The 27,116-nt window shown below is 52.7% G+C and overlaps 1 protein-coding gene across 3 annotated transcripts in view; it reads right to left on the bottom strand.

Annotated features, from left to right (window-relative positions):
• The window catches only part of GRIK5 (glutamate ionotropic receptor kainate type subunit 5), a 54,479-nt gene that overhangs the window by 10,284 nt on the left and 17,079 nt on the right, over positions 1-27,116 (bottom strand). For 2 of the 3 annotated variants that reach the window (XM_078063127.1, XM_078063128.1), the window contains 4 exons: positions 23,715-23,918; positions 10,401-10,517; positions 10,069-10,178; positions 9,410-9,583 (listed from right to left, as the gene is read on the bottom strand). In XM_078063127.1, coding sequence (XP_077919253.1) covers positions 9,410-9,583; positions 10,069-10,178; positions 10,401-10,517; positions 23,715-23,918 — 605 coding nt within the window. The remainder of the gene's footprint in view (positions 1-9,409; positions 9,584-10,068; positions 10,179-10,400; positions 10,518-23,714; positions 23,919-27,116) is intronic. The other variant, XM_036103274.2, reaches the window with a different exon arrangement.

Raw genomic sequence — 27,116 nt, 5'->3', positions numbered from 1 at the left:
TGATGGAATTAGCAGATGAGGGTATTAAATAGCTATTATAGATATATTCAGAATTCTCAAGGATATAAAGAAAAACTGGAATGCAATTAGAGAGAAATATAAAAAAGGAGCAAATAGAACATCTAGAGATTAAATATACGACATCTGAGTGGGGAATTTTACTGGAAGGGATTACATAGATCAGAAACTGCAGCAGAAAAGAACAGAGAATTGGAAGACAGCAATAGAATCTATCCAAATTGAAGTCAGAGAAGGGAAAAAGTGACTGAAAATGAGCACAAAGCCTGAGTGGCCTGAAGAATAATATCAAGTGTCCTTTACCTATGTGATTGGAGTCCCGTAAGGAGAGAAAAGGAAGGGGATAACAGAAAAAAGTATTTTACTTGAAGAAGTAACGGTCAAAACTTCCTCAAATCTGATAAAAATTATAAACTGCCTGATCTAAGAAGCTCAATAAAACCGAAGTAGGATAAACACACATACACACAAAACACACCAAGTCACATTATAATCAATCACTGAAAACCAGTGATAAAGAGAATATCTTTTTTTTTTTTTCTTTTTTAGAGAGACAGTACATGAGCTGGGGGGTGGGCAGAGGGAGAGAAAGAATATTAAGCAGGCTCTGTGCTCAGTGTGGAGCCTGACGCAGGGCAATCCCACAACTCTGAGATCATGACCTGAGCCAAAATCAAGAGTTAGATGCTTAACCGACTGAGCCACCCAGGGGTCCCTAAAGAATATCTTAAAAGCAGCCAGAACTCTCTCTTTCTCTCTCAAATAAATACATAAATCTTGAAAAAAAAAGTATACAATGGGCGCCTGGGTGGCACCATCTGGTAAGCATCCGACTTGGTTTTGGCTCAAGTCGTGATCTCAGGGTCATGAGATCGAGCCCCACATCAGGCTCCTCACTCAGTGCTGAGTCTGCTTAAGATTCTCTTCTCCTTCTGCCCCTCCCTCCTGTGCTCTCTTGCTCTCTCTCTCTCTCAAATAAATCTTGAAGAAAAAAAAGTGGGGCACCTGAGTGGCTCAGTCGGTTAAGCATCTGTCTTCAGCTCAGGTCATAACCCCAGGGTCCTGGGATCGAACCCCGCATCGGGCTCCCTGCTCTGGGAGAAGCCTGCTTCTCCCTCTCCCTCTGCCTGATGCTCCCCCTGCTTGTGTGTACTCTCGCTCTCTGTCAAAAAATAAATAAAATCTTAAAAAAATAAAATAAAATAAAATAAAATAAAATAAAATATTTAAAATAGCAGCCAGGGGCGCCTGGGTGGCTCAGTCGTTAAGCGTCTGCTTTCGGCTCAGGTCATGATCCCAGGGTCCTGGAATCGAGCCCCGCATCAGGCTCCCTGCTCGGCGGGAAGCCTGCTTCTCCCTCTGCCACTCCCCCTGCTTGTGTTCCCTCTCTCACTGTGTCTCTCTCTTCAAATAAATAAATAAAATCTTTAAAAAAAAAAAAAAAAGAAAGTAAAATAGCAGCCAAAGGGCAGGGAACATACATGAAGGGTCAAAATAAGAGTGACAACAGACTTCTTGTCAGAGAGTCAGGAGACCACGCAACAATGTGCTGAAAGGGAAAAACAACCTGTCAATCTTGTATTAAATATCCATCAAAAAGATCCTCCAAAAAAGAAAACACACTAACAAATTTTTTGTACAAACAAAAGCTGGGAGAATTAATTGCCAACAGATCTGCCCTTCAAGAAATATTATGGGGGGTGGGCAGGGCCTGGCTTGCTCAGTTGGAGGAGCGTGCGACTCTCAATCTTGGATTGTGGGTTCTAGCCTCACATTGTGTGTGGAGATTACTTAAAAATAAAATCTCTTTTAAAAAATGAAAGAAATGTTATGGGAAGTTCTTCAGGCAAAAGGCAAATAATACTAAATGGAAATTTGGATGCACACAAAGCCATGAAGAACACCAGAAATAGCGGAAGTGTGGGTAAATATAAAAGATATATTCCTCATTTAAAAAATCTCTTTACATTTTGAAAAAAAGATTTTGTTTTTAAGTAACCTCTACACCCAATGTGGGGCTCAAACTCACAACCCTGAGATCAAGAGTTGCATGCTTCACTGACTGAGCCAGTCAGGCACCCCTAAAAAATCTCTTTTAAAAGACATTTATTGTGATGGGGCGCCTGGGTGGCTCAGTCAGTTAAGCATCTGCCTTCGGCTCAGGTCATGATCTCAGGGTCCTGGGATCAAGTCCCACATTGGGCTCCCTGCTCAGTGGGGATTTTGCTTCTCCCTCTCCTTCTACCCCCCCACTTGTGCTCTGTCTCTCTCTCTCAAATAAATAAATAAAATCTTAAAAAAATAAAAATTAAAGACATTTACTGTTTAAGCAAACACACACACACATATAAACCTCATATGTCATGGAGTTTGAAAGATAAATAGAAGTAATACATACGATAAGAGTAGCTCAAAGGATGGGAGAGGTGGAATACTGCTGTAAGGATCGTCATCCTTTTTTTTTTTTAAGATTTTACTTATTTGAGGGGCGCCTGGGTGGCTCAGTCGTTAAGCGTCTGCCTTCGGCTCAGGTCATGATCCCAGGTCCTGAGATCGAGCCCCACATTGGGCTCCCTGCTCTGCGGGAAGCCTGCTTCTCCCTCTCCCATTCCCCCTGCTTGTGTTCCCTCTCTCACTGTGTCTCTCTCTGTCAAATGAAAAAATAAAATCTTAAAAAATAAATAAACAAAATCTTCAAAAAAAAAAAAGATTTTATTTATTTGACAGAGAGAGAGATAGCAAGAGAGGGAACACAAGTAGAGGGAGTGGGAGAGGGAGAAGCAGGCTTCCCGCTGAGCAGAGAGCCCGACGCGGGGCTCGATCCCAGGACACTGGGATCATCACCTGAGCTGAAGGCAGACAATGACTGAGCCACCCAGGCGCCCCAAGGATCTTCATCTTATGTGAGGTGGTAGAATGTTACTTGAAAGTATTTTGTAACAATTAAAGATGCATATTGTAAACCCAGAGAAAGCAACTACTGAGAAAAAAATTTTTAAAGTATGCTTAATAAGTCAATAGTGGACATGAAACAGAATCCTAAAAATCTCAATAAGTCCAAAAGAAAGTAGGAAAAGAGGGAAAAGGGAGCCAAAAGAGATGGGACAGATTAAAAACAAGTAACAAGCTGACACATTTAAACCCAACCATAACAGTAACTGCATTAAACGTAAATGATCTCAACCAGGGGTTGGCAAACGATGGCCCACAGGCCAAATCCGTCTTGCTGTCTCTTTTTGCACAGCCCACAGGCTAACAATGGTTTTCACATTTTTAAACGTTCAAAAAGAAATTGAAAGAAGAACAATACTTCATGACATGTGACATATAAAATTCAAATTTCGGTGTCAGTGTCCATAAATAAAGTTTTATTGGAACACAGCCACACTCATTCACGTATGTATCATCTCTGGCTGCTGAGTACGGGCAGAGCTGAGTAGTTGTGACAGAGACCGAGTGGCCAGCAGAGCCTAAAATATTTACTATCCGGCCCAATATCGAAAAAGTTTGCCAACCCCTGCTCCAAGGCCTAAGTCTATGCTGCCTATAAGAAACCCATTTTAAGGGCCCCTGGGTGGCTCAGTTGGTTAAGCGACTGCCTTCAGCTCAGGTCATGATCCCGGAGTCCCGGGATCGAGTCCCGCATCGGGCTCCCTGCTCAGCAGGGAGTCTGCTTCTCCCTCTGACCCTACCCTCTCTTGTTCCCTCTCTCTCTCAAATAAATAAAATTAAAAAAAAAAAACATTTAAATATAATGATCCAGGTAGGTCAGAAGCAAAGGGTCAGGAAAAGATATGCTATACCAACACTAAGCATAAGAAAGCTGGGGTGGCTTGGGGCGCCTGGGTGGCTCCATCAGTTAAGCATCTGCCTTCAGCTCAGGTCATGATCCTGGGGTCCTGGGATCGAGCCCTGAGTTGGGCTCCCTGCTCAGCGGGGAGCCTGCTTGAGATTCTCTCTCTGCCCCTCCCTTGACTCACACACACACACACACTCTTGCTCTCTCTCTAAAATAAATAAATCTGAAAGCAAGCAAGCAAACAAGCAAGCAAGCTGCAATGGCTATATTAATATCAAATAAAGGTAACTTCAGAGCAGGCATGTTACCAGGAATAAAGAGAGGCATTATATAATGACGAAGGGATCAATTCATCAAGACAACATAACAATCCTAAACATTTACGCCCCTAATTACAGAGCTTCAAAATTCATGAAGCAAAAACTGTTAGAACTGAAAAGATTTCTCCACAATTACGGGTAGAGATTTCAACACCCCTCTCCCAATAATTGACAGAACAAGCAGACAGAAAATCAGTATGGACAGAGAAGCCTGGAATAACACCGTCAACCTCCTGGCCCTAATTGCCATTTATAACACACTGCACCCACCAACAGCACAGTGAGCATTTACCAGGACAGACCATACGCAGAGCCATAAAACAAGTCTCCATAAATTTCGAAGGATGAAAATCCTACGGAGAATGTTCCGACCACACTGGAACTAAACAAGAAATCAATAATAGAAAGATCTCTGGAAAATCCCCAAATCCCGGCTCTCTCACAGCCTCGCTGTGTGACCTTGGACTCATCTGCGGCGCAAGTACAACGGCGGGCTGCCCCTCGCAGGGCGCTTGTAAGAGTGTGAGCCACAGCCGGCCCGGAATAAGAGCCGTACGAGTGGATGTGCTCACTGTCTTGGGGACTTGGGAGAAGAGGCACCTGCTGACAGCGCCACGGAGCCCAAGAGCAGCCGCTTGTCTTACCCTGACCCTCTCTGTCCTCCTGCCTGGCAGGTGAGAGTGGCCAGGCTCCCTGCAGACAATACAGATCTGTGGGGCCTGAAGACGGGGGGAAGCTGGGAGGGCCTCCCAGACCACCCCCTCCCCGGGTGTATCATCATGAAGACAGCAAGCAGCTAACCTTCGCTGAGTGCACATGCACAGCACCGAGTTAGGCCCTGGGGTGGGAATGGAGTGGAGGGCAGAGGGATGAACAGACAAAACTATTCAGTGCCTGGTACACAGGCAGGTGCCACCTCGACCCAAAGGGTACAGAGTGGCTGACCGGTGGTGGTGACTGCGGGGGAGGGGGGCGGGTGAGGCCACTCACGGGGAGAGAGCGGGGGGACACAGAAGGGGGGGGGGTCTGTCTTGGAAGTAACGATGTATGCTGTTTTGGACAAGTTGTTTTGGGGATGTCTGTTGGACACGCATGGGGAGGGTCTGGAGGTGAGGACTCGGTCAGTGTCAGTCTCGAAGCACAAGGGGAGCCCCCTGGGAGGTGTTTGAAGAAGACCCTTGGTTAGGCATGGGGCATCCTGCTGGCTCCTGGTGTCAGTGGATGGGGGCAGGTGTCCAGCAATGCAGCCCAGTCTAAACAACAGGGAAAATCCGGTGCATGACTCTCTGAGCCTAACTCCTTGGTACATAAAACCTAACAACGTTTTTGCATGGTTATAACAGAAACCGAAGTTTCTAGAAACGCATCTGTTGTTCAGACTGAGGAATGACTGGATGTTGTGTTGGAAACTTTGCCAAGAACCCTTCACCGTTTGGAACTCAGGTCTCCAATGGCAGCTGTGCTCACGGTTTCTGAATCACCAGACCAAGACTCTTGGAAAAGTTGTATTAGGAAATCGCCACGCTCATGGTGATTTGTATTTGTACCAACACACTCATTTACCAACCATTTTAAACTGTCAAGTCTCAGGTGTAGACACAATTCTATTAAATGGTTTCACTTCTCCCCATTCCCGATGTCCCTGTTGTAAGTCGGCGCAGCTCCGACTCCTGCCTTCTGTCGTTCGGGATAGCCCCCCCAAGTGTTGATGCGTTGCTATCCTATTATTCTACCACAGATCACTTCCCTTTCTCTCCCTTGTATTGCAATCAGGGCATGTTACCGATTTGTTTTAAATCATGTGTAGGCAGGTGTGTAAGTAGATGTATTACCCTTGAATTTCATCAGGGTGGGAAAGCAGATGTTAGAAAATATTTGTCGCAAAACATCTGTCGTAAAACAAAGGCGCTGGGTCTGCAGGCACTGATAGGTCACCCGTGTGGAGGGAGGAGCTCAGGTAGAGAAGGCAAAGGGCAGTCACCCCCTGGTGCAAGGAGCTCAGGTGAGAAGGCAAAGGGCAGTCACCCCCTGGTGCAAGGAGCTCAGGTAGAGAAGGCAAAGGGCAGTCACCCCCTGGTGCAAGGAGCTCAGGTAGAGAAGGCAAAGGGCAGTCACCCCCTGGTGCAAGGAGCTCAGGTAGAGAAGGCAAAGGGCAGTCACCCCCTGGTGCAAGGAGCTCAGGTAGAGAAGGCAAAGGGCAGTCACCCCCTGGTGCAAGGAGCTCAGGTAGAGAAGGCAAAGGGCAGTCACCCCCTGGTGCAAGGAGCTCAGGTGAGAAGGCAAAGGGCAGTCACCCCCTGGTGCAAGGAGCTCAGGTAGAGAAGGCAAAGGGCAGTCACCCCCTGGTGCAAGGAGCTCAGGTAGAGAAGGCAAAGGGCAGTCACCCCCTGGTGCAAGGAGCTCAGGTAGAGAAGGCAAAGGGCAGTCACCCCCTGGTGCAAGGAGCTCAGGTGAGAGAAGGCAAAGGGCAGTCACCCCCTGGTGCAAGGAAGGAGGGAACCAGAAGGCCACAAGAGCCTGGAAGCGAGGAGTTTCTAGAAGGAGGGCAGCTAAGTCCATGTATTGGACGCATCAGTAAAGGGGTCCCCAGTGACCCGGGTGGAGCCGGGGGAGGGGGAGGAGGAGCCAGGCTAAGGACTAGATCTGAGGTTGCCGGGAGGACTCGGAGGACAGGACGACCTGAGGAGGAGTTGAGGACGACGGCAAAAGAGTGGCTGAAGGCATGGCCTAGGAGCCTACCTGAGGTGGACGGACTGGAAAGCAGGCAGGTTTCAGAGAGCAGGAAAAAGGGAGGTGCAAGGAGTATGAGAGTGGCACGGGGTGGGGGGGGCAGGGGGGGAGAGGGCGGGGCTGCGGTCAGGCAGAACCTCAAAAGCATTGACTTGGAGGCAGGGCTGTCCTGAATGCTGCGGAGCCCTTGGGTCCAGCTGTAGGAGGCTGTGGCCCCAATGGACCCTGAAGACAAAGGGTCCAGGAGGAGGGTTCGGGCCCCACTGGCAGCCAAGTCCCCTAGGCTAGTGGCATTGGACTGCTGTGTCATCATGCTGGGGACCCAGTTAGAGACTAGGAAACATCTGTTGAGACCTCCACTGACCAAGTTACCAAGTGAACGTGTGGAAGGACTTAGGGTGGAGAAGAGAGTGAGCTTGGGGTCAAACTCTCCAGTGGGGCAGGGGCGGGTGTGACTGGAGGCTTCCGGGGTGATGGTGATGAGTACAGGCAGAGAATACCCAGCAGGGGAAGGGGTCCCTGACGGAGGAGCAGAAGGGACGGTCTGCAGAGAGGAGGTCACCCGTCCACCACCTGACCTGAGGACTCGGCCAGATTTGTCACAGCGGGGCCACGTGCCTCCGTAGACTGTCTGGAATGCTCCTCCATCTCCTGGGCCTGGACGCCTCTGTTTTAGCCTTTAGGGCTCAGCCTAGATGTCACCTCCTCAAGGAGGCTTCCCTGAGCACCCACATCCCTACTGTTCTCTCCCACATGCCCTGTTTGCTTTAATTGCAACTGGGGTATGTGGTAGGCAGAAGGACCCCTGCCCCCAGAGATGTCTCCATCCGAAGCCCTGCAACTCATGAGTATGTCCCCTTATGGGGTAAAGAGGCCTTTGCAGATATGATGAAGTTAAGGAATTTGAGATGGGGAGATTATCCCTGATTATCTGGGTGGGCCCAGTGGTATCACAAGGGTCCTTATAAGTGGAAGGAGGAGGTCAGAGCCAGAGAAAGCAGCCATTAGCCAAGGAATGCAGGTGGCTTCTAGATGCCAGAAAAGTCAGGTAAACAGATCCTCCCCTAGAGCCTCCAGAAGGAGCCAGCCCTGCCCCCACCTGGACTTGAGCCCAGTGAGATTGCGGCTTTCTGACTTCCAGACCTGTAAGAGAATACATTTATGTTGCTTTAAGCCACTAAACCTGTCTTACTTGTTGCAGCAGCAATAGGAGACTAATATAAGGTACGTGACACTTGGAATGATGCCAGTCCCGAGATGTTAAAAAAAAAATGTCATCAAGGGGCACCTGGGTGGCTCAGTCATTAAGCGTCTGCCTTCAGCTCAGGTCATGATCCCAGGGTCCTAGGATTGAGCCCCACATCGGGCTCCCTGCTCGGCGGGAAGCCTGCGTCTCCCTCTCCCACTCCCCCTGCTTGTGTTCCCTCTCTCACTGTGTCTCTCTCTGTCAAATAAATAAAATCTTTAAAAAAAAAAAATGTCATCAAGACTCAAAAGGTGCAAAGCCAGTGGACCAAGCAAACTGCCAACAACTTGCTCTATGGCAGTCAATCCCACTTAGTGGGCAGAGCAAAACCTGCCACCCACTCAACGTTAGTCTTGAATGAGTTTTGAATTAGACACTGTCTTTGGGCTTTATCTATTCTTGGGATCAAATAGGATGTTCCTGTATTTATCTGTTTAGCTGTTTCTGCTCGGCTTGTCTGCCTCTTGAGGCTGGATTCTTCACCTGAGTGCCTGGCACCAGGAGGGGCTCGAGAAGCTTCTGCTGCCTGGCTGTTGAGGCATGAATTCTCAGGGACAGGGACGAGGTGAGGAAGAAATGCTCTTCAGGAAGGGCCCAGGGAGCAGGGCAGGGATCGGGCAGTGCTAGAGCGAGTGGCCTGGGGGGTCCCTGGTCTCAGTGCTCTAATGCATGAACCCGGAGAATGCTGGCTCATCTGGCGCTACCAGAGCCCCCGAATTTTCAAGAAGGGTGAGAAATCTGGATTTGTGAGTGAATTTGCCCAGTTTTTAAATGCTGCTAATTCAAAATTCTAAAAAAGTGGTGGGCCAAACAGACATGAGTTGATGGTGTCTGCTCTCCGACATGTGGCTTCTTGGAGCTCGTTCCAGGGATAAAGTAAGCTCTGTCCGAGTTACTGGGGTCACCAGGGGACTGGAGGGAGCAGGTGTCCCTGGACAGTGAAGGCTGCCCCAGGTCTCCGTGACCGCCAGGGTGCATGCAAGCCAGGAACAGCCGTGCTTATGCCGTTCCAGTTACGATTCTCATGTCAGCAGAAGCACTTTTGCTGTATTCCCAGCCAAATCCTTACAACCTGAGACATGGCCATTTTTATCCCCATTTTTCAGGTGAGGAGACTGAGGCATGGAGAGGGGATGTGGCCTAGCCAAGGTCACACAGCTAGCAGGGGGCAGAGCTGGGCCTCAGCTCTCCCCACCCCATTCCCTGTCACACAGCTGACAGAGGGGGACCGGAATCCATCCAGGCCTCAGAAGGGGCCCTCCCCACCCAGGGTGGGACAGACAGAAGGCCGCTCACCAGACTCCACTGACGCAGCGCGTGGACAGCGCCCGGGGCATGATCTCCGAGCCCTGCTGCATGAAGCCCCCCACGGGGAACCAGAGGCTGTTGCCCAGCGTGTACTGGTTCTCCAGGATGTGGGGGCGCGCCCTCAGACACGGGTGGGGGTTATACCACTCATAGGGGCTCAGCCTGTGGAGAGACATGGGAGTGAGGGGAGGATAGAGCCGAGGTAGAGAGAAAAAGGACAGACACGGGGGAAAGAGACAGAGACACCAGGATGAGAAGAGATGGGGGGCCAGTTAGGCAAAGGAGGGAAAAGAGAGACAGAGAGATGAACAGAAAGAGACACACACAGAGAAGAGGTAGAAAGAAACACAGAGGCTGAGAGACACACATACAGATAGAAAGACACACAGAAAAGGCAGAAAGAGATGCACAGAGAGATACAGAGAGAGAAACAGAGGAAGAGAGAGAGTGGGAAGGGGACAGGCCCAGAGAGAGAACCACAGAGCAAGTCAGAGCCACAGGGTGAGACAGGGCACATAGACAGGGAGAGAGGGACATAGGAGGGCCCAGGAATCCGAGGCCCGGCGTGGAGGCCGGGACAGAATGTGCAGGTTGGTCACAGATGCCCCAACCCATGCCTGTTCCTGGGCGGCAGGCAGTGGACTCACCTTGCGGCCAGGAACAAGACGCAGCTGACGGCCAGGTAGGCGAGAAGCATGAAGAGCCACACAGCAGGGGAGAAGGGGTCCAGGAAGGAGAAGTAACCAGGCTTGCGACCCTGTGGGGAGAGGGCGTGAGGCCCGGAGCCACCCTGACCTGCGTGCATCCCCAACCCCTGCCCCCATCCCCAACCCCTGCCCCTGTGGGTGCATCAGGCACCCACAAGCCCGAGTGGCCCATCGCGGTCCAGCCTGCAGCCTCTGCTTCCCTTGGGGACACAGGCATGAGCCCCACCATCAGCCCCTGCCCCATAGCCTCCACATGTCCAGGGGAGCCGTACCATATGCACTCGGTAGAGGATGCTGATCCCCAGGGTCATGAAGGGTTTGGAGAAGTCGATGACCTTCTCCCGCTCGGCCGTGATGGTGAATGCCGCCACCGCCAGGTCCGCCTTCTGCTGGAGGGGAAGGAGGGCGGGGGCAGCGGGGCGGGCCAGGGAGACAGACGGGCAGTTAGGGAGACACGCACAGAGAGCTCCTGAGGGGCCAACAAAGAGAAAGGAGGGGGACCGAAGGGGCCAGGAGCCCGCACTCGCTCCAGAACGGCACCTTGGGCCCAGAATCGGGCCCCTGTCATCTCACGTCTGCTGGACGATGCTCCTGTGGCCCTTCCCTGCCCAGCCGCCCCTCCTCATCCTGTCAAGTTCATTGTGAAGGCCCTGCTTTATAAATGCCCCCACGGACCTGCATAGCTCCCACGTCCCCCACCACCAGGTCATGGGGAGAGCCTGACGTGGGCGTGGAGATGCCAAGACGCTGACCCACTCAGGGCTCTCTTCAGGCCTTGCTATCCTCTTCTATCTTGACGGCTCATGACATGGAGCATTTACTATGCACTGACTTTGCACCAGGCTCCACCCTAGGTAACACTTTCTATGGGTTACCTCCTTCCAACAGCTCCCGGAGGGCCACTACTAGCCCTGTTTTATAGATGGAGAAACTGAGTCTCGGAGGGGCAAAGGCACTCGTCAGTAAAGCTGGACCTGGGGGACCGTAAAGCAGAGATGGGACCTAGCCTCTCCTGCCACCGGCAGGCCCTGGTGACCTACACATGTGCACAGACACCCCCCAGACACTGGACCAGTGCCCAGCTCACCCGACAGAATGACTTCAGGGGGAGCTGCACGTGGTCTTGAATGGGGGAGGAGTGCCTGGGGTCCAGGTGAGGGTGGGGAGCAGGTGGGGTGGGACAGAGAAGGGTTTGGATTAGTGTCTGGCGGGCATACCCAGAATCCCTCATCCAAAAGGATCATTTCACTCCAGCTCAAGTGGACTTAGCTGGCCTTGAACTGTGGGCCAGACAGAAGACAGGGAAAAAGCCAACACTTCGCACACCCTTCCCGCCACACACGGCACACGTGGGCACTGTATCGGGTCCCATGTATGCCACCGCTGACTTGTGCTCACCACGCCACATCCACACACACGTGCTAAGACACAGGCTGGCCCAGCGATGTACCAGGCGCACGGGCGCAGGCAGACAGACTCATGCCCTGGACACAGCGTAGGGAGAAGGAGACACACGGGGGAGGGGCGATCCCTCGAGGCACGTGCATAACGGAGCAGGCAGGACAGGGCAGGGTGCTGGAAAGGGGAGCTCTGACTCTGCCCTGAGTTCGCTGGGTGACCTCGGGCAGGGGTTTCCACATCTCTGGGCCTCAGTTTGCTCATCTGCAAAATGGGAATGGGGGTTGTGCAAGATGTCTCACACACTTCTCCTGGTCCTGGAGTTGGGACCTGGCTCCCAGGAGACCCCTTCCAGGCATACTGACTATCGCCCAGGCCTCCACCGGACCCCAGAACTGACTCCAAATTCAAGCAGAGATGACCGTAGGGCTGAAATAAGAGTAGAGGTCCTGGGGGCGCCTGGGTGGCTCAGACGGTTAAGCATCTGCCTTCAGCTCGGGTCATGATCCCAGGGTCCTGGGATTGAGCCCCATGTCCGGCTCCTGGCTCAGCGGGGAGCCTGCTTCTCCCTCTGCCTCTCCCCCTGCTCGTGCTCTCTCTCTCTCTCTGTATCTCTGTGTCTCGAATGAATAAATAAAACCTTTAAAAAAAAAAAAAAAAAGAGTAGAGGTCCTGGCTCACTGGCCTGGGAGGAGACACACACTCACAGGGAAGCGGCTGAGACAGAGCACACGGGGTAATACAGGTGTGGACGGAACTGGGGCACGGGTCAAACAGCTACCATGGGGCGAGGGACACGGCACCAGCCCCAGTGTGACTTGAGCGCAGAGAGCGGGCATAGCCCCAAAGCAGAATCCAGAGGCGGCAAACTGCGGCATGGGCCCAAAATGGGCTGGATTTGGGGTCTACCCTTGCAAATTCCCAGGTGTGCTGAGAGTAAGGAGCATCTTGCCCCTTCTTATGCACTTGCTACTCTTACGCCTAATATGTGAACTGCCAGGAACGACATCAGCTAATACAGGAGTCCTATCACTTCGATGCACTCACGGGAGGTGTGCCCTGGGGAAGGCCCTCCATGGGGGCCTGAGTCTCCCCTTCAGAAAGCAGGAGGCAGTGGCTTCGCAATCGGGGGCCAAGGGGGCGCTGCGGGTCCCGAGGCCCAGCACCAGGAGCCCACTTCCTCCCTAAAGGGCTCCCAGCCCCTTTCTGTCCCCTCCCTTGCTCTGCTCCCTGGCCTCCTCCCCCACTCTAGACACCTGGCCTCGGGCCAGCACCTAGGCCTAACCCACTTCTTCCCTTTCCTGAATTCTCCACATCTCCAGTAGCAAGGGCAGCAGCTCTGCTGCCAAAACACAACTCAGATCTGTCCACTTGTGTCCATCCGCCCATCCAGGCCCTGACCATCAGAGTCTCTCTCCTGACAACTGCATCAGCCACCTCACCGGCCCCCCAGCCACTACTCAGAACCGCACAGTCCAAAGGGAAAGTCCCCTGCTAAAATCCCCTGGGTGGCTTTGCACTGCACCTACAGCAAATCCCTTTCCCGGCCAAGAGGCCCTAGGTGATCTGAGACCCACCTGCCTGCTGGCCTTGCCTCATGCCCTTTTCCCTCACCCACTCGGCTCCAGCCACAGTGCCTGTCTTTTGCTCTTCAACACGGCAGGCACATCCCCCACCCCAGGGCCTTTGCATGTGCTCCTCCAGAGCTCTGCCTCACCATTCGAGGCTTAGCTCACACTTCACTCCTTCAGCCCTCCCCACCAGGGGAGGCCTCCAGACCCCACTTACCCCCACCCCAGGGTCCTCTCTCTCATATTACCCATTACCCTGTTTCATACCCTGCTTTACACCTACTAGAGTTGACCCTGCCTGTTTGCTTATTAATGGACTAGCTTTCCTACTAAATTACCAGTTCCCTGCCTATCTAGTTAGAGGTGCGCCCCAGAAGCTACACAGGGGCTCCCAACAAACACTGCTGGATTTTGACCAAGCCTGGCCTCTCTGAACGGCCCCCAGGGCTGCCACCGTTCCCCACCATATTCCTGGGCCTCGAGCCCCGTCTCACCCAGCTGCTTTCTGGCCTCCGTATCACTGAACACGGCCTTTGCCCGGGGCGTCCCACTCTGCCCTGCAGAACTGGATCCCACCCACCCCTACAGGGTCCCTTGCACCCTTCCTCCTCTGCGGCACCTTCTCTGGACCCCCCCAGTCTCGACACCCCTGGATCTACCACAGCATTTAGCTCAGTTTGGAAAATATCTGTTCGCTTCTCTGCCTCCGCAACGAAACCTGCAAAAGCAGGGCCAACTGGATGCATTGTTTCTCCTCTGCTGAAGAACCAGGAATGTCCCCCCTCCTCTGGGGGCCTCCCAGAGTGTCCCGGACAGAGAAAGCTCTCCTTCCCTGTGCTTCACGGAACCTCGCATGGGTGCAGAGGCTCACCCTCACACAGCATGTACGTACCTCATGGCCACCATTTCAGGGCTCCCCCCCGCACCCAGAGTAGCTCACGTAGTCCCCAGAGCAACCCTGTCCAAGGGACCATCCTTCCCACCATTTCACATGTGAAGAAATGGAGGCACAGTGAAGGTAAGCCCCTGGCTTCTAGCTGACCTTGGGATTCAGAACCAGTCCCCCTCTAGGGGTTTTGTCTGTCCGCTGTCTCCACCCTCCATGGCCAGGGGCATCGGAGGTCAGGGTCCAGGTGTGTGACTCCTCTCTGGTCCCGGGAAGCTTGGGAGATGGGCGCTTTGCACATGACTAGAGTGAACGGGTCCTTGAACTTCTCGTCAACACACAGCAAACTCAGCCTGAATCCGTCCCCCGGGTCATCCCAGGCGGAAGCCTCCACCCTCTCCCCAGCGTCGTCCTTGACATCCCTCCACCCCTCACCGCTTCCATTCTCAAGCTCTCCTGATTCTGCTCCCCAAATGCCTCTGGAATCGATTGCCTCCTCCACCTTCGCTGCCCTGCTCCTGCCCCAATCACCGTGTCTCAGGACTGGAAAGCTCAGCCAGTCACCCGAGGGACCCCAGAAATGACAGCCTCGGTCACCGTAGCTCTGCTTAAACCCAGCAACAACTCCCACTCTCCTTACACTGTCATCCATACTCCTCACCCGGCCCCCAGAGGCCCCTCCCCACCCGGCCCCCAGCCCACTGCCACATACTGAACGTTTGTGTCCCCGCTACAAACTCATCTGCTGAAATCTTAACCCCTAACGTGATGGTGTTAGGAGGTGGGCCTTTGGGAGGTGAGGAGGTCATGAGGGTGGAGGCTCATGAATGGGATTTAGTGCCCTTATCCCGTTCCATCCAGAAAGCTCCCTCGCCCCCTCCACCATATGAGGCACAGCAAGATGGCTGTCTACGAACCAGGAAGAGGCCCCTCACCAGACACCCAATCTGTTGGCACCTTGATCTTGGACTTCTCAGCCCCCAGAACTGTGAGAAATAAATTTCTGTTGTTCATCAGCGCCCCCAGTCTGCGGTATTCTGTTACAGAAGCACAAACAGACAAAGACACCCACCGCCTTGCCCTGCAACCCCCCCGTTGCAGTCACTCTGCCCATTCTGTCTGTCCATCAACTCATTTACCTACTTGACAAATATTAGCGGAACACCCACCACCGAACGAGCACAGTTCTAGCTTTGGGAATCCAGCGGTGAAGATAAACACATAATGGTGGGTGGTGACAAGTGCTATGAAAAAAAATAAGGCACGGCAAGGGGATCGAGGCTGCTGGAAGATACTAGTTTGGACATACTCCCCGCTGCAGGGAGATCTTGAGAACAAATGTGAAGGAAGTGTGGAGCAAAGTAAGGGGGCTGGATTCTACTCCAAGGACAACAGAGGACGTCACATCGGAGGGTGTGAGCAGGGGGGTGACGTGATCTGGCCACCATGGGAACAGACCACAGGGGCAAGAGTGAAAGCAGGGGTCCTGGGGACCAAATGAAGTCCATGGAAATACTTGGGGTGGGGGGCTAGGTGGTGGTGGAGAGAGGTGGTCAGATTTGGATTTCATTCCGAAGGGAGGACAGACATTCCTTAAACCCTGCAAACTCCTCCTAAGGTCCTCTTAGAGCCTTTGGAACTCTCCTTCCTCCTCCTCCTCCTCCTCCTCCTCCTCCTCCTCACCCTAGATTTCCTAGAAGAGTCACCTATTTCTTACAGAAGATTTCCCTCCAAAGGGGGGGTGCTGACATTTAATCTTTGGAATGAAATCAGGAAAAATCCAAATGATGAGCCGTCTGTAGAAATGATGGGGCGGGGAGACTGTCTAAATGCTGAAAAGCCAACCAGCGCACTCCAACCCAGCCCCAAATTCGCCCTCTACCCCAGCTCTGTGCAAACCACCATTCTGCTTTGCCATCAGCTCCCTGTCAGACTCTGCCAGTAGGGGGCGCCAGCGGGACACTGCCAGGCGGGAGGAAGGCGAAGGCTCGCCTGCCTGGGTGCTGCACCCCTGCGGCAATGGTTCCTCCTGGGGCAGCAGAGGAATCCAGTTTGTGGCTTCCCTGCACCTGCCGAGCCGGCCTCTCCGAGCCCCTCAGGGAAACCAGTGCCAGCCAGCGAGCACCTTCCTCTAAGTTTCCAGTAGTTTCCGCTCCTCTCACCATTCCTTCAGAACTAGGGAAGCAGCCATTTCCTGCCTTGCCACCCCCACGATAGCTGAGAGTGAGGGTGTGCAAACTGTGGCCCTCAGGCCAAGTCCAACGCCGGATTTTGTGAATAAAGTTTTATTGGAACACACCCACGCCCATTTGTTTAGGTATCGCCTATGACGGCTCTCCATCCAACAACAGAGTTGGATAGCGGTGACGGTATGGCCTGAAAGCCAAAAATACTTATATCTGGCCCTTCGCAGAAAAAGTTTGCTGATCCCTGCATCGGAGTTCAACTTTTACCCTCTTCGTTACCATGTTAACAACTTTATTCCTAGTAAGTAATGCTCTTCATTCAAACATTCGGCATGCCTTCCCTCCTGGCAGGACCCTGACTCGTGCAGAAATGACAACAGGCCACGTGGGCACTCCCAGCTCGGTCTCTACGAGGGCCCAGTGATGAGCATTTTCTCAGAAGGAGACTAGTGAGCTGCAGAAGAGAGCACAATCTGCTCCCAAACCCCAGAGGTCTGCACTGTGAGTCACCCCTGGGTGCCCATGTCCCTGTTTGCCACCAGCACTCTGCATATCCCCAGATCTGCTGGGTCACCGGGCCCAGGTGGCAGATCAGCTTGCATGCAGCTGGGATTCGCTGCAGAGCCTTCGTGCACTCCGGGCCTCCCTCAAAATGAAAAGCCGTGTGTGTTGTTTGGTAAGTGGGTTGGAGCCACTCACAACTTACATCCAAATCCCCAAGTCACCAAACGTCACCAGTACCAGACAAACAGCGGCCCCTCCTCAGATGCCTGAGTTTCAGCTCCGTGAGGCCCCTCATCTGAGTCTCTGAGTTTTCACCTTTCCAACTCCTTCCCCCGTCCTCTTAGGCCTCAGGGTGGTGGTTGCTTCCTGCACCCCTTACCCGGTGATCCCTTACTTTGCTTTCTACTCTTTCAGTCATCTGGTTAACCACTTGACCTTCTTTGTATCAAATTCGCTTTGTTCAAGTAGCTGCTGTGATTCCGTTCAAGTGGCTGGTGCTATTTTTGTGCCCAGATTGGACCCTGACCCACAGATGTCAACGGCGGGTTTCCTGCCAACCCCCTTAAATGTGACTTCCCAGGGTAGTAGACCAGCACGACCCCAGGTGCGCCGTCAAGATCAGGTTCTCTGCGGCCTAGGTGATGGCGGAGGCGAGACGGAAGGCTTTCGGTGGGCCCCAGAAAGCGGGCTGGAGAAAACAGCGTTTGCCAGGTCAGTAGCTCAAGCCAGCTGCCAAGGGCTGTGTTGACTTGTTCCAGTAAAGAGACTTCATCTGGGCCAGGGACTGCAGTTGGAGTCACCGCCTGATTCCGTTTACAATAATCCCCAGTCATCGTCCAAGCTCCGTCTGCCTTCTGCACAGGCCGAACCGGCTAGCTGACTGGGGGTGAGATCACCACCTCTGCTTCTTTCAAGCTGTTCATGGCAGCACTGATCTCTGCGATTCCCCCAAAGGACGCAGAACTGCTTTTGGGTTACTATCCTGGCAAAGACAGGGAATTCTAGGAGCTTCCGCTTGGTTCTTTTACCATAATGGCCCCAACTCTGCTGGCGGCCACGCAGTTCTCTTCCAAGTATACAAGTGGGATCTGGGAAAACTCAGGGTGGGTCTGTGGACCTCTCAGGCCCATTCTGAGTCGAACTTGGACTCAGACTCCGTCTATTGCCTGACCACATAAGGCCCACTGCGGTCCACCAGGCAAAACAGGAAAAATCAAAGTGATCTGCCATTTATAAAAATGACCGGGGGGTGGGGGGACGGGTGTCTAAATATCTAAAAACCAACCGAAAACCTGCATGACCTTCTCTGCATGAGAAGGAGCCTGTATAGAAACCACTGCAGCTTTTCTGGAAAACGGTTCGACGATCTATAACAAAAGCCATACAGAGGGTCCTCTTCTTTGACCTAGTCACTCTATTCAGAGACTCGGTCCTAATCAGCTGCAGTTCAGGCAAAGCTTTTGTGCATAAAGATGTTTGCTTATGGTTGTTTCTAACAGCACAAACAAATAAAAAAATGCCTGGAAACAACTAAGTACAAAACCACGCTTCCATAAATTACAGTCTGTCCGCATGGGGATCAGTATATGCAGCCAGGTAACGTTCTGTTTAGGTGGGAACAATAAGGTATTATTTTTGGCCTTTGAGATTGGCAGAGGTTTTTTTTAAAAAGATTGATAATACCTCTCATTGGCAAGAGTGTGGAAATGTGACATTCTCGTGCACTTTTGGTGGGGATATAAATCGGTGGAACCTTTCTGAGCATCCATTTGGCAGTCTGTCTCTGCTTAAAAAACATTCATACTCTCTGACCCGGTGCTTCCGCGGTTAGGAGTTTCTCCTTCAGGAATACGCCCACAAATCCACAGGCCCAGTGGATGGTGGCATTGTCTACACCAGCAAACACGGGAAACCACCCAGACAGGGGATGAGTTAAATAATTCATGCTCAGCTGCACAATGAAATCCGTATTTCTCCTCTCGAATTTTGGATTGTCACCTCAAGCGATCCATGCCCAGAGACAATCCTTTTCTCCCCAAACCCACCAAACTGCGCCTCCCACTTCCTCCCCAGGGTGGGAGCCAGCCTTGCCACCCACCCAGCTGCTCAGGCCATGCCCTGCAGTCACCCGTGATTCCTCTCTCCCTCTTGAGCCCCACCGCTTGAGTCTAAGCCCCCATCTTCTGTCTCCTGAACCTTCCAATGGACTTCTACTCTTAGCATCCTGTTTCTACTCTTGCCCCACTACAGTGATTTCTCCAGAGAGCAGCCTGAGTAATCACTTCTGAATGATTTAAAAATTAATCAAGGTCATACGTCCATAGAGTGGAGCATTATTCAGCCCTAAAAAAGAAGGTGGTAACTGATCCACGTTACGACATGGATGCACCTTGCACACGTGATGCTGAGCCAAAGAAGCCACACGCAGAAAGCCGCATATCGGATGATTCCATTTATAGGAAATATCTAGAATAAGTAAATCCATGGAGACGGAGAGACTGGCGGCAGCAGATAGCAGTCTGGTGGTTGCCAGGGGATGGGGAAAAGGGGAATAGGAGGGAGCTAAGTGCTGAATGGGTGTGGGGATTTCTTTGGGGTTCACGAAAATGTTTTAGCATGAGGTAGAGGTGATGGTGTGGCACAACATCGTGAATAGACTACCTGCTCCTGAATTATACTTTAAAATGGTTAATTGTATGTTATATGAATTTCACCTCAATAAAAAAAAGAGAGAGAACAAATTAGATCACGGCACATTCCCTGCCTGAACCCTTCCACTGGCTTCACACACTGAAAATAACATCTCAGCTCCTTACCCCGCAAGGCCCCCGGTGATCCAGGCTCCGCTCTGGGACCTTGTACTTTCCTTCGCCCACCCGTCACCCCAAAACTCTGTGAGGGAGGTAATATCATCCCCATCTCAAGAGGCGACACCAAGTCCAGAGAGGGGACCTGGCTTGTGGGGGCCACATGGGAACGCAGGCAACTGAAGCCGGCCCTGCCTGACCCATAACGAGCCCATGACTGTCGTGGCCACGGCGGATGGAGGCCGCTCAGATCTGCCCTTGGGATAGGGCACTCACGGCCCCAGCTGCCAAGCATGCTGGTGGCTGATCGCTCTCAGCTCGGTGGGTGGAAGAGCCTCCCTGAGGACGGCCCCCTCCAGTGACAGGTCGGTGGGGCGTATGAAGGCCTGCCCCCTCACCTCAGCTCCAGAGCTGCCTGGGGGTCAGCTGACGCCCAGTGGTAGCTGCATGGCAACTCTGCTCCTTCCCTCCCTCGCAGGGCTGGTTTCCAAGGGGGCCTCCTGCCTGCTAATCTCCACCTCAGAGTCTGCTTCCCCGGAACACCCTAAGATAGCTGCTTTGTCCTTGAGGGTGGGGCCGGAGGGCACAAATTTTTATCCCAGGGGCGGAGAGGCGCTCTGATGACAGCACGTGAATGACAGGTCAGACTTGTACTGTGGAAGATCCTACTGGAAGACACAGCAGAATGGAGAGAGGTGGGAGGCCAAGAGCCAGTGAGGAGGCCGGGAGAGGGGCCGGAGCCTGAATTCACGCAGTGAGGACAGGGAGAAGGCCAATTCCAGCAGTGGCCACTGGGTGGAATAAATGGACCATAATTCAAGACTGGCCTGGGGACGGGTGGGGTGACTGGGAAGATTCCGGTGCCCTGGGCTGGCTTCCATCTGGAAGTCACTCGTCAGCTCCAGGCCAGCCTGATGGGGGCCAGCCCTGGCTCTACCAGTCACTCGCCGTGTGGCCTGGACATGGTACCTTGGTGTCTCACTCTCCATTAGAGAAAACTGGGCTAAATCCAGGCCCTCCTCGTGGGGCGGCGTGCATATGGTTCAGAACGCTTGGGCAAGGCCCTGGCATGGGGTGAGTGCGTCATCCTGTCCGCCCTGGGCTTCCCAAGTCCCTGCTGGGGGTCAGACACACCTAGCTGCAGCCCCGTGGGGAGGGGGGCAAGTCCCTTTGCCTCTGAGCCCCAGGGCAGCAGTGGGAGGACAGCGATCCTCAGTCCCTTTAAGTAACACTCGAAAAGCCTCTGGCTTGTCAACAAAGGCAGCTGCTGCCGAGTACCCCCGTGAAGCTCCGTGTACTTGGCCATCCCACGGCAGGCAGGCAGCTGAGCCTCTGCAGGGCCAAGCCCCGCCCATCCTTCGCGCTCCCAGCCCGCTCCTCCTCCAGTGTTCTCTCCCTAAATGTCATCGCCATCACCCAGCTGCCCGAGCAACGGAGAGGCTCAGTCCTTTCTCTCGTGTCCCCAGCCCCAGGCCGTCACCAAGCCCAGGTGCTCTCAGCCTCCCTGTGTCCAAACTTGCCGTCCCCCTACCTCCCTGCACATCATCCTGCCTCCACCCCCCAACCCCACCGATTCCGGTTCCTCACTTGAGCCAGCTTGAGACCTTTGGGGGTGCGTGCCATGAGCCCCCTGCTGATAGCCAAGCCCTTTACCCCGCTCAGTTAGAGCAAGGCCAGGCCTGGCTGTTGTCTCCCCAGGGTATAGCACAGGGCCTGGTATACAGTAGGCCCTCAGTAAATGCTAGCTGGCTGGAGAACAGACACGTGAACGTATGCGTGTGCTGGCCATGGCGGTAGAAATAACATTAATGAGAATGCGTATAGAGCACATGCTTACAGTACCCACTACCCGCCGGGCACCCATCCTAAGCCTGGGAATAACTCGTTTCATGCTCAAGACGGTGGTGTGTTCTAGCTACTATTATTTCTCCAGTTCTACTGTTGAAGAAGCGATGTCACAGAGAGGTTAAGGAACTCGCCCAAGGTCACACAGCTGGTAGGCAGCGGAGCCAAGATACGAACAGGACTCAGCATCACAATCACGCAGCGCATTAGGAAAGCTCCCGGCCTCGGTGCTGTGCTTGCCCCAGACACCATCCTGCCCAATCCTCCAAACCCTCCGCCCAGCTGCGGGGCAGGCTTGAGGCTCCTCCCCAAGGTCATGCGGCTGTAAAGAGGACTATTCCATTACTTCTTCGTTGATGAAGAAACTGGCATCCACTTTATAGTGACTCTGGCTGGGGGCTACTCTCCTGCCCTTGGCCTACTTCCGGGGACCCTGATAAATGCTCTGAACCCACATGACTGAGGACTAGGATGTGGAAATGGAAGTCACAGGGGAAGTCAGCCAGTCGGGTGGGTGCCGGGCCGCCTGCTCTCCATGCCCCTGGCCTTCTCAGATTCTGGTTTCAGGCCCTTCAAACCCACCCAGAACAGAAGCTTTCAGACAGGCTGGCAGCGGCGGGGCATGCCTCGGGCCTGCTCATGGGGTAGGGTGGGAGAGGCCTAGCCACCAGGACCCCAGGGACCCCCCCCAGCCCTCCCTCCACCAGAGCCATTCTGCTTTGTCCCAGCTTCTGAGGGTGCCTTCAATTGGGGGGAAAAAATGTTCTGCAGTCAAAACAGCTTTTGAAAATCAGTGCCCTAAGGAATAAACGCCCTTGTCATGCAAAGTGGCCTTCTCAAGTCTACCCTGGTGACATTCCCGGGCTTGGATGCAGTGAATTCTGGGATGGAAGAGACAAGAGAGTGAGGATACTTGATGCCCTCAGCCAAGTCCAATGTCAAGGCTTCCCTGAATGTTCGTGGCCCTAGGTCCCTACTCTGCACACCTGCCCTGGTTGGCTAGGGCCTGTGTATCTCCCCTGGCACGGCCCTCCCTCCAGGCCCTTGCCTACATGGTTTCTCCTGCATGGAATAAAAAGAGGGACTGCAGGGCGCCTGGGTGGCTCAGTTGGTTAAGCGACTGCCTTCGGCTCAGGTCATGATCCTGGGTCCCGGGATCAAGTCCCGCATCAGGCTCCCTGCTCGGCAGGGAGTCTGCTTCTCCCTCTGACCCTCCCCCCTCTCATGCTCTCTCTATCTCATTCTCTCTCTCAAATAAATAAATAAAATCTTTAAAAAAAAAAAAAAAAGAGGGACTGCATGTTGAGATCCCCTGCCTCTGACAAGCAACATGGGTGGCGCTGTCCCTGTTCCCTGAAACCCTCAGGACAGACCTGAGAGGCATCATTATCCCCATGCAAGGGAGGAGAAAAGACAGGTAAAGGAAAGAGAAACAACTCACCTGAGCATTCAAACCCAGACTGGTCTGACTACAAAATATTTTTTCCACACCACCCTCACCTCCCACCTCCCACACCCCTGCCTCTCTCCCTCCTTCCCCTTCATCCAAATCCCACCCACTATCAGGGCCCTTCCAGGGCACCCCCCCTCTCTCTCTCGCCCTGACTCCCCTTCTGTAAATGCCATTTACTCTGCTCTGAACACATTCTCCTGCTCCCATACCCCCTTCACCTTGCTGACACCTTCACACCCTTTGGGAATCTATTTGGGGGTCACCTCTCCTGGGAAGTCCTCCCTGGACTGGCTGGGTCGGGAGCCTCCTCTGGGTCCCTCCTCGGAGTTTCCCCCATCACAGCCCTGAAGGGTATCTTGTGGTCATTTGCTTTCTGGCATCCTAAGGACACCCTAACCTTTTGAGAGCACGGTCCAAGTCCACTGTGCTCACCATTCTACCCTATGCCCAGCATGGAGCAAGGCACACAGACAGTGCTCTATCAACACCTTCTGAGTGAGCGGACTTGTGAGTTCAACAGGTAGCCTCATTGTCGGCAATGTGCCAGGCCCTCCTGGTGGGTGCCGGCCACAGGGCACAAGCGAGCGTCATCCCCATCCTCCCGGCCCAGCCCTGCCACTGACAGGAAGCCTCTTTCCACCTCCACAGTCTCTGTCCAATTCTAACTCCGTGTCTTCTTCATCCACCCAAAAACTCCCTGAGCACCAGCTGAGCCAAGGGCATGCTAGGAGAGCATGTGGCAAAGCAGGACACAGGAGGTGAGGCGTCGTCTCTCGTCCCCCCGCCCTGAGCCGGCCCCGCGGCGTTCACCAGGCCCAGGAACACACAACACCTGTTATGTGCCAGGCTGTTCGAAGCGCCGCAGGCTGCTCGCCTGCTGGCCTCCCCACGCCCACCTGGACCACGGCCCCTCCCCCAGACCCGGCCCAGCCGTACCCGGTTGATGAGCTCGCCGACCATGCCTGTCCAGGAGCCGTTGGGCTCGGGCGCCCCGTACAGCCCATCCTCCACCAGCCGCAGACGGTAACGGAAGCGCAGGAGCTCGGCCAGCTCTCGCAGCATGTCCACGCAGAAGCCCTCGAAACGCTCGTTCCCAGACAGGGCCTGGAAGTTCGGTCGGCGCATGACATATGGGTTCTCCTGGGAAGCAGCAGAGAAGCGAGGTCAGAGACTGGACAGCTAGGGGCTGCTTGGGGAGCAGATCGTGAATCTGCCTCCACATGGGACAGAGTCACTGCATCCGTTCCTTGCCTACAGATGTTCAGAGTGGGGGGTAGGCCTGGAAGCTGCTGGACGCGGTCTCTGGACGCCCCCCCCACACACACACAGATCACTGGAAGCTGTTTTCATCTCTGCCAGCCAACCTGATGCTCTGTTGTCTCAAACTCAAATGCCTACCAGGGAGGCGAGTAACCTAAGAGTAAATCACACGGAGGGAGATTATGCCAAACTGGAGTAGGGGCTTTCAAATTTCTGACCATGATCCATAGTAAGATACACATTTTACTTTGCAACGCAAGTCATCCGCACACATGCACTTAAATAGACTTTGTTCCTCAAAAGAGTCCTTACTCTTAGGGATTAAAGGCAGCAGACCCTGATTATTTTCTGTCCTGCTCTACTTCACTTTTTTTTTTTTTTAAAGATTTTATTTTTAAGTAATCTCTACACTCAACATGGGGCTCGAACTCACAATCCCGAGATCAAGAGTCACATGTTCTACAGACTGAGCCAGCCAGGCGCCCCTCTACTTCACTTTTCTACATGACCAGTAGCACCCACTGAACTGACTTGATGAGCTAGCAAGGGATCACAGGGTCTGCCCCACCAGGATTGAGTGCCAGCCGACACCACTACGAGGGAAGCAGGCCTGAGATGCCAGATGGCCCGACGTCAAGAATTCTGGAATCCTCGGCTGTTTTGCAAAATGTCCTGATTATAAAGGTTAACAACAATTCACATTCTAATACGGATTCTGGTAATGCTTTGCAGGCTAAACAAACACCTCAGACTCCGTACGGGTTTGCTACCCTGATGCTTATTTCTGAGGGGTTCCAGCAAACCTTACCGACCCCCAATGCACCAAATGAGCACAAAAGCAGGGAAAATGTGCCAAAGGGTTAGTAAGATGAGGCATTATGAAGTTGATGTCAACAAAAGGGAGTCTTAATCTTGACACAGCTTTGTCTAAACGGGTGTTTGTATAGTGTCACTTCGGACTGAGGAACAAAGGAAGTCAGGACTCAGGACACAGCGGGGAGGGCTCTGGCAAGAATATCCACAATGGTGGCCGCGCCCTGAGTACCTGCTGAGTGCCAGACCCCCACTCCGCCCCTCGAACAGATCCCTTCAACTCCTGGCAGGTGACCCTACACCAGAGGCCTTATCAGACTCATTTTACACATGTGGAAACTGAGGCTCACGGAGGTCAAGTGAGGTGATTTGTTCCCCAGTGACAGGTACGGTGAGGCCAAGTCTCAGTATAGGCTGTGGATTCGTGGACAGCACCAAGCCCCACAGCTGAGGGGTAGTGGGATGGAGGGAAGTCAGTGAGTGCTTCTCTCTCTCCACCAAGCCGCCTTTCCAAGCCCCAAACTGTGGAACGGGGAGTAGGAATGTGAGATGATGCTAATAATAGCATCAGTAGCTAGCATTTCTTGTAGGCTTGCTGTGTGACAGCTATTCCGTCAGCGTGGGAGGTCGGTATTATTACCCCTGTTTCAGAGATGAGGACACCGAGGTCCCGAGAAGTGAAGCCGTAAGTGGCTGAGATGGACAAGCTGGGCTGACTCCAAAGCTCTGCTCTGAGGCCCTGTGCTAGATGGACCTCAAGTAGACAGAATCCAAGAGCAATGCATGAGAAACCAGACAGACAGGGACCCAGGCCGGGTATCAAAGCTGGAGAATCAGAAATCAAGACTTCTCTAGACAGGCACTAGTGTTAGAGCTGGAAGCCCCCCCCCCCCCCCCACGCAAGCTCTCTCCACATACCAAGCAGGGAACCGAAGCTCAGGGAGGTCAAACGTCTCGTCTGAGGCCACACAGTGGAAGCAGGGCAATGGCGAGGGGAGATGGGACAAAGCTGGGATTCCAAACCCAGTTGCTGTGCACTGTGAAGCCCTTGGTCCTTCCACCAAGGCCCAGCTGATCTCCAAGTCCAAGGCTGAGGCACTTGGGTTGTGGGTTTAGGTTCAAGGCCTCAGCATTGGGGTCTGAGCTTATTGAGGCAGAAATAGGGACTGGGGCCCACGAACAGAATTCAAGATCAGAGAACAATGATGGCCCCAGACCATCGGAACCAAGGGTCTGACGGAGCCTCTCATCCCGGGTTTTCCGACTTATTGAGAGTCTTCTGCGGAAGTACCGCAGACAGACAGTGGGCTGGTGCTAAGTCTGATTCTAAGAATCCAGCCCACAAATGGCTATGCATCTGTACGCAAAATGTACGCCCAACGGAATCATGGCAGGATGGCTCCTAGCGGGAACAAAGACTGAAACTGCCTAATTTGGGACAGGTTAAAAAGATTATTGATGTCATCAAAGACTCCTAGGCAACTCCTAAAATAAGTTCTATCGGATATATTAAGAGGAAAAAGAAAAAAAAAAAAACCAAGCTACAGAACAACGTGTACAATATGCTACTCTTTGTGAAGGAAAAAGCGAGGATGTGCTTGTATATATGCATAGATGTTTCTGCAAGGATGTGGCCTCTGAGGAAAAAAAATGGGTGCCTGGAGGGGAAGGAGTACTTTGAAATCTATTTTATGTAAGTTTGTGTTAACTTCTGTGTCTCCCCCAATGTGATGAATTTTTTTAATTAAAACTTTTAATATTAAATATTGAAATATTTAAAAAATTTTTGAAGCAGGGTATGTAAGTGTATACAGAAACATGAATGGTCAGGAAGAGCCAGAGCAATCCTAAAGAAGAAATTGGAGGATTGACCCTATGAAGTATTACTACTTAGTTTAAAGCCATGGTATTTGAGACAATGTGGTATTAGAGCAAAGACAGACAAATCGATAATAGAACAGAGAGCTTGGGGGGTTGGGGGTTGCCTGTCTGGCTCAGTCAGAAGAGCATGTGACTCTTGATCTTGGGGTCATGAGTTCGAGCCCCACACTGGGCATAGAGATTACTTAAAAATAAAATCTTAAAAAAAAAAATGTCCATGTGAAATAAATGTGCCCTGCCCCCCTACCTCACATGGTACATCAAAATCAATTCCAAGTGGATGGTAGATCTCACTGTAAAAGGTACGATTAAGTTTTTCGAAAACAAATAGAAGACTTCGTGATCTTGGGGTAGGTGAAAACTTCTTAAATTCTAAAAGCATTA

This window comes from Halichoerus grypus, chromosome 15 (genome assembly GCF_964656455.1).
Source record: "Halichoerus grypus chromosome 15, mHalGry1.hap1.1, whole genome shotgun sequence".
NCBI lineage: Eukaryota > Metazoa > Chordata > Mammalia > Carnivora > Phocidae > Halichoerus > Halichoerus grypus.
Note: the sequence above shows the minus strand (reverse complement) of the source record. Positions and strands in the feature narration are given on the sequence as shown.